This window comes from Cebus imitator, unplaced genomic scaffold (genome assembly GCF_001604975.1).
Source record: "Cebus imitator isolate Cc_AM_T3 unplaced genomic scaffold, Cebus_imitator-1.0 Scaffold58, whole genome shotgun sequence".
In the NCBI taxonomy this organism is placed as follows: Eukaryota; Metazoa; Chordata; class Mammalia; order Primates; family Cebidae; genus Cebus; species Cebus imitator.
In genome coordinates, this window is record NW_016107373.1 from 4,046,232 (window position 1) to 4,054,429 (window position 8,198).

Consider the following 8,198-nt stretch of genomic DNA (forward strand, 5'->3'; position numbering starts at 1 on the left):
CAGCTGTGAACCCATCTGGACCTGGGCTTTTTTTGGGTGGTAAGCTCTTAATTGCTGCCTCAACTTCAGACCTTGTTATGGGTCTGTTCAGGGTTTCGGCTTAAGAAGAAGAACTTTCAACCCTGAATTTCAAATCTGGCCAAACTAAGCTTCACAAGTGAAGGAGAAATAAAATCCTTTATGGACAAGCAATTGCTGAGAGATTTCGTCACTAGAAGACCTGCCTTACAAGAACTCCTGAAGGAAGTACTAAACATGGAAAGGAACAACCAGTACCAGCCACTACAAAAATGTACCAAATGGTAACTAAACATAGGAAGGAACTAGTACCAGCCACTTCAAAAACGTACCAAATGGTAAAGAGCATTGACACAATGAAGTAACTGTGTCAACTAATGGGCAAAACAACCAGCTAGCATCAAAATGGCAGGATAAAATTCACACGTAACTTACAATATTAACCTTAAATGTAAATGGGCTAAATGCCCCAATAAAAAGACACGAACTGCTCATGCCTGTAATCCCAGCACTTTGGGAGGCCGAGGCAGGTGGATCACGAGGTCAAGAGATCGAGACCATCCAGGTCAACACGGTGAAACCCCGTCTCTACTAAAACTACAAAAAATTAACTGGGCATGGTGGCATGTGCCTGTAATCCCAGCTACTCAGGAGGCTGAGGCAGGAGAATTGCCTGAAACCAGGAGGCGGAGGTTGCGGTGAGCCGAGATCACGCCATTGCACTCCAGCCTGGGTAACAAAAGCGAAACTCTGTTTCAAAAAAAAGACACGAACTGGCAATTGGATAAAAAGTCAAAACCCGTCAGTGTGCAGTTTCCAGGAAACCCATCTCACATGGAAGGACACACATAGGCTTAAAATTAAAGGGTGGAGGAAGATCTACTAAGCAAATGGAGAGCAAAAAGAAAGCAGGAGTTGCAATCCTAGTCTCTGATAAAATAGACTTTAAACCAACAAAGATCAAAAGAGACAAAGAAGGGCATTACATAATGTTAAAAGGATCGATGCAACAAGAAGAGCTAATGATCCTAAATATATACGCACCCAATACAGGAGCACCCAGATACATAAAGCAAGTTCTTAACAACCTACAAAGAGACTTAGACTCCCACACACTAATAGTGGGAGACTTTAACACTCCACTCTCAATATTAGACAGATCAATGAGACAGAAAATTAACAAGGCTATCGAGGACTTGAACTCAGACCTGGAACAAGCAAACCTAATAGACATCTACAGAACTCTCCAACCCAAATCCACAGAATATATATTATTCTCAGCACCACATCACACCTACTCTAAAACTGACTGCATAACTGGAAGTAAATCACTCCTCAGCAAACGCAAGAAAAAAGAAATCATAACAGTCTCTCAGACCACAGTTTAATCAAATTAGAACTCAGGATTAAGAAACTAACTCAGAACCACACAACTTGATGGAAACTGAACAACTGGCTCTTGAATGTTGACTGGATAAACAACGAAATGAAGGAAGAAATAAAGATGTTCTTTGAAACCGATGAGAATGAAGACACAATGTACCAGAATCTCTGGGACACATTTAAAGCAATGTCTAGAGGAAAATTTACAGCAATAAAGGCCCATATGAGAAGCAAAAAAAGATCTAAAATCAACACCCTATCATCAAAATTCAAAGAGCTAGAGGAGCAAGATCAAAAAAACTCAAAACCTAGCAGAAGACAAGAAATAACTAAGATCAAAGCAGAACTGAAGAAGATAGAGACTCAAAAAACCCTTCAAAAAAATCAATAAAATCCAGGAGCTGGTTTTTTGAAAAGATCAACAAAATAGACAGACTGCTAGCCAGATTAATAAAAAAGAAAAGAGAGAAGAATCAAATAGATGCAACAAAAAACAATAAAGGGGATATCGCCACCGATTCAACAGAAATATAAACTACTATCAGAGATTACTACAAACAACTCTATGCACATAAACCAGTAAACCTGGAGGAAATGGATAAATTCCTGGACACCTGCACCCTCCCAAGGCTAAACTAGGAAGAAGTCAAAACCCTGAATAGACCAATAACAATGGCTGAAGTTGAGGCAGCAATTAGTAGCCTACCAACCAAAAAAAGCCCAGGTCCAGATGGGTTCACAGCCAAATTCTACCAGACGTACAAAGAGGAGCTGGTACCACTCCCTCTGATACTATTCCAAACAATTCAAAAACAGGGAATCCTTCCCAAGTCATTTTATAGACCAACATCATCCTGATACCAAAACCCGGCAGAGACTCAACAAAAAAAAAGAAAGCTTCAGGCCAATATCCATGATGAACACAGATGCAAAAATCTTCAATAAAATACTGGCAAACCAACTGCAACAGCACATCAAAAAGCTTATTCATCACAATCAAGTAGGCTTCATCCTGGGGATGCAAGGCTGCTTCAACATACGCAAGTCTATAAATGTAATCCACCACATAAACAGAACCAAAGACAAAAACCACATGATCATCTCAATAGATGCAGAGAAGGCCTTCGACAAAATTCAACAGCCCTTTATGCTAAAAACTCTCAATAAACTAGGTATCGACGGAACATATCTCAAAATAATAAAAGCTATTTACGACAAACCCACAGCCAATATCATACTGAATGGGCAAAAACTGAAAGCATTCCCTTTGAAATCTGGCACTAGACAAGGATGCCCTCTCTCACCACTCCTATTCAATATAGTATTGGAAGTTCTAACCAGAGCAATCAGGGAAGAAAAAGAAATAAAGGATATTCAATTAGGAAAGGAGGAAGTCAAAGTGTCTCTATTTGAGGACAACATGATTGTATATTTAGAAGACCCCACTGTCTCAGCCCAAAATCCCCTAAAACTGATAGGCAACTTCAGCAAATTCTCAGGATACAAGAATCAATGTGCAGAAATCACAAGCATTCCTATACACCAATAACAGACTTACAGAGAGCAAAATCAAGAACAAACTGCCATTCACAATTGCTACAGAGAGAATCAAATACCTAAGAATACAGCTATCAAAGGATGTAAAGGACCTCTTCAAGGAGAACTACAAACCACTGCTCAAGGAAATAAGAGAGGACACAAACAGATAGAGAAACATTCCATGCTCATGGTTAGGAAGAATCGATATCATGGAAATGGCCATACTGCCCAAAGTAATTAATAGATTCACTGCTATCCCCATCAAGCTACCTATGATCCTCTTCACAGAACTGGAAAAAAACACTTTAAACTTCATATGGAACCAAAAGAAAGCCTTCATAGCCAAGACGATTCTAAGCAAAAAGAACAAAGCTGGAGGCATCATGCTAACTGACTTCAAACTATACTACAAGGCTACAGTAATTAAAACAGTATGGTACTGTAACAAAACAGACATATCAACCAATGGAACAGAACAGAGGCCTCGGGGGCAACGCCACACATCTCCAACCATCTGATCTTTGACAAAACTGACAAAAACAAGCAATAGGGAAGGAATTCCCTGTTTGATAAATGGTGTTGGGAAAACTGGCTAGCCATGTGCAAAAAGCAGAAACTGGACCCCTTCCTGACACCTTACACTAAAATTAACTCCAGATGGATTAGAGACTTACACTAAGACCTAACACCATAAAAAACCCTAGAAGAAAACCTAGGCAAAACCATTCAGGACATAGGCGTAGGCCAGGACTTCATGACTAAAACACCAAAAGCATTGGTAACAAAAGCCAAAATAGACAAATGGGATCTAATTAAACTCCAAAGCTTCTGTACAGCAAAAGAAACAATCATTAGAGTGAACCGGCAACCAACAGAATGGGAAAAAATTTTTGCAATCTACCCATCTGACAAAGGGCTAATATCCAGAATCTACAAAGAACTAAAACAGATCTACAAAAAAAAAGCAAATCAAACCCATTCAAAAGTGGGTGAAGGCTATGAACAGACACTTTTCAAAAGAAGACATTTATGAGGCCAAAAAACATATGAAAAAAATGCTCATCATCACTGGTCATTAGAGAAATGCAAATCAAAACCACATTGAGATACCATCTCACGCCAGTTAGAATGTGATTATTAAAAAATCTGGAGACAACAGATGCTGGAGAGGATGTGGGGAAATAGGAACACTTTTACACTGTTGTTGGGAGTGTAAATTAGCTCAACCATTGTGGAAGACAATGTGGTGATTCCTCAAGGACCAGAAACAGAAATTCCATTTGACCCAGCAATCCCATTACTGGGTATATATCCAAAGGATTATAAATCATTCTATTATAAAGACACATGCACACATATGTTCATTGCAGCACTGTTTACAATAGCAGAGATCTGGAACCAACCCAAATGCCCATCGATGATAGACTGGACAAGGAAAATGTGGCACATATACACCATGGAATACTATACAACCATAAAAAACAGTGAGTTTGTGAGAGACATGGATGAATCTGGAAACCATCATTCTCAGCAAACTGACACAAGAACAGAAAATCAAACACTGCATGTTCTTACTCATAGGTGGGTGCTGAATAATGAGAACACATGGACACAGGGAGGGGAGCATCACACACTGGGGTCTGTTGTGGGGGAGTAGGGGAGGGATAGGAGGGGTTAGGGAGGTTGGGGAGGGATAACATGAGGAGAAATGCCAGATACAGGTGATGGGGGAAATGAGGCAGCAAACCACATTGCCTTGTATGTACCAATGCAATAATCCTGAAGGTTCTGCACATGTACCCCAGAACCTAAAGTGCCACAAAATATATATATATAAAAGAGTTATTATATACAAGACTACAAGAAGCTAAGAATGAAACAATACTGAGATCCAAGCAGTATGTTAAATTCACCTACTATCTGAGTAACTACTTCAGGCTCATTCGTGTCATGGCTTAATTCAGATTCAGACCTCAGAAAATTGTAAAATACTGTATCTCTTGGCCCTTTGGGGTTACATTTACATAGCTGAAATCTTGAATGTTAAAATCCTCAAATGCCAATGATATATTGTATATCTATATATGACATGCTCAGATTTGTAAAGATCTGTACTCTCAGCAAGGTTAAAATAGTTTAAAAAAAAAAAAAGATATAACATACTTAGTATTGGGAATCTCCAATAAGGCTCTGTGATATGGTTTGCCTGTGCCCCCATCCAAATCTCATTTTTAATTGTATCTCCCATAATTCCCACGTGTTATGGTAAGAGATCATTGAATCATGGGGGCAGTAACCCCCATGCTGTTCTCGGCTTAGTGAATAAGTCTCATGAGATCTGATGGTTTTATAGGGGAAACCCTTTTCGCATGGTTCTCATTCTTTCTCTTGCCTGCTGCGGTGTAAGATGTGCTTTTTGCCTTCTGCCATAATTGTGAGGCCTCCCCAGCCATGTGAGTCTATTAACCCTCTTTTTCTTTACAAATTCCCCAGTCCCATATATGTCTTTATCAGTAGTGTGAAAAACAGACTAATACACTCCGCTTTTTATCTAAAGATGAAGGGAAGCTATATATAATCTGTCCAATAGGACCAGCTATGGTCTGAAGAGAAATAGTAACAAAAACATACACCTTAAAAGTATGTTGGAAGAATCAAAGGAGATAATACATGAATATATGTGAGAGAATGAATAAATAATAAAGCATCATATAAATGTTAGCAGTAGGTGGTAATATTAGTAACAAAATATAGAAGAAATCCTCTCTCATCAATTCTCACTGAAAGAATTAGGACAATCTGTTAGTTGAGAAGTTAGTTAAAACAAGGACTCACAGAGATAAATACACATTGTAATCATTTTATTTTCACTTAAACCATGTATAAATGTAATTCATTCACCATCCTCTTTGTAGGGCCAAGACCTTGTCTTTGAGACTAGATGTGCAGACTGGAATTCCAGTTTTTCTTGCATGCATCACACCATATTCTATCATTTATAACTGTTTCAGTTCTAATAGAGTACAGAACAAACTTCAACACATATGAAACAATCAGGGGAGCAGGTTTCTTACTTTTTTTTAGCTCTTCCAATATTTTACATTTGTCTTTGTTCAACACTAATTTGATGGCCAATGTTTTATTGTGGTTGTTTTTTGTTTTTTCTTGAGATGGAATCTTGCTCTGTCACCAGGCTGGAGTGCAAAGGCTCAATCTCGGCTCACTGCAACCTCTGCCTCCCGGGTTCAAGAATTCTCCTGCCTCAGCATCCTGAGTAACCAGGACTACAGACACGTGCCACCACACCCAGCTAATTTTTATATTTTTAGGGGAGATGGGTTTCACCATTTTGGCCAGTATAGTCTCAATCCCTTGACCTCGTGATCCACCCGCCTCAGCCTTCCAAAGTGCTGGGATTACAGGCATGAGACACCCTGCTTTTTCAAAGAAGTAATTTTAGTCACTGTTTTTCAGAGCATTCAACTTAGTTTTTATAGAAACAACTCTAGATTTTACACTAACAGTTTATCATTTTACAGAATATTTAGTAAAAAATTACTCAACGTAAGTTTGAAAATAAACACAACTGATTCTTTATAAGTAAACAATTTGATTTGTAAGGATAAAAATTATATGAGCATTATATGAAGAGGCTTCCTGGCCACAAATGGTCAGCAAACTGGGGACATCAGTTAGTATGTTTTACCAAACAAATGAACAGTATTGGTTTATTCATCTGGTTCATTTAGCAGAAGTTAGCTGAGTCTTTGCCATATTGTAATTCAGGTCTCAAGCATAGTTGCCTAAGAAGGAAGTTTAAAAAACTTCCCATCACATGGATATTGCTATCTTTTCTATTTTTCCTAAAACATATGTGTTATACATTTAGAAACACTGAGATGAAAAGAGTAAAAAGCATTCAGGAATACTGAAATGAAGCCACAGCAAACAAATTTAGATGTTTCAGCAGAATATGATAAAATAATCAGAGAATTTGACTCCTGGCAAGAGAAACAAAACAAATCAGTAAAAGACATTTTAAGCAAATTACAATTATCCTAAAACAATGTAAAAATACTTTTGTTTGTTTTCTAAAACGGAGTCTCCCTCTGTGGCCCAGGCTAGAGTGCAGCAGCACAATCTCGGCTTACCACAACCTCTGCCTCCCAGGTTCAAGAGATTCTCCTGCCTCAGACTCCTGAGTAGCTGGGATTACAGAGCCCACCATGACGCCCAGCTAATTTTTTTGTATTTTTAATAGAGACAGGGTTTCACTATGTTGGTCAGGCCAGTCTCAAACTCTTGACCTCAGGTGATCCACCTGCCTCAGTCTCCCAAAGTGCTGGGATTACAGGCGTGAGCCACCGCGCCGAGCCTAAAATTGATTATCCATCTTTAAAGCATCCCATGCTTTTTCATGCTGTCATTCATGATATCTCTCCTTGAAAAAGAAGTTTCCTGAACTATAAATAACTATATCAGTACCAAAGAACTGCTTGAAAACATTAATTAGCTATGTGTTGCTTTTGTTTGATGTGAGGACTTACTTATTTCACTGGAAACCTGGTCAAGTTTATCCTGTGATCTGCTGATAAGGACAACCTTCATTCCACGCTTTGCTAACTGAAACAGCAAAGGAGATCTGAATCACACCTGTACATGCCACTGAAAAACATTCATGAGCTATAACCCCCTTTTTAAGAAAACCTGTCCAGATGATAGTTAACAATAAAACACATATAAACCCAAGTGCAATGAATACACAATCCAAAATGAAGATTTTACCAAAAAAATTCCCAAAAAGTTATCTTTCTAAATCAAGCTAATATTTAAATGTCAAAGGGTTTTAGAAAGAGGGAGACTTTTACTTTTTCATTTTATACCATTTATACCATTTGGGTTTTTAAAATCATTGTCTACTACTTCTATAATTTAAAAATTAGCTTTAAAAAAGTTTTTGTGCCAAGCACAGTGGTTCACGCCTGTAATCCCGGCATTTTAGGAGGCTGAAGCCGGATAACTGCTTAAGCCCAGGAGCCCAAAACCATCCTGGGCAACATTGTAAAATCCTGTCTCTACAAACAATTTAAAAAAAAATTATTTTTTTTGGTAAATTATCTGGGTGTGGTGGCACACACCTATAGCTCCAGCTACTCAGGAGGCTGAGGTGAGAGGATCACCTGAGCCCAGGAAGTCTAGACTACACCGAGCCATGACTGCACCACTACACTTCAGCTTGCAACAGAGCAAGACCTTGT

General features: G+C 38.6%; 1 protein-coding gene across 1 annotated transcript in view; it reads right to left on the minus strand.

Moving 5' to 3' along the window:
- HSD17B12 (hydroxysteroid 17-beta dehydrogenase 12) overlaps positions 1-8,198 on the minus strand; it is a 164,240-nt gene that overhangs the window by 97,530 nt on the left and 58,512 nt on the right. The window contains exon 3 of the mRNA XM_017529408.2: positions 7,488-7,563. Within this exon, the coding sequence (XP_017384897.1) occupies positions 7,488-7,563 (76 nt within the window). The remainder of the gene's footprint in view (positions 1-7,487; positions 7,564-8,198) is intronic.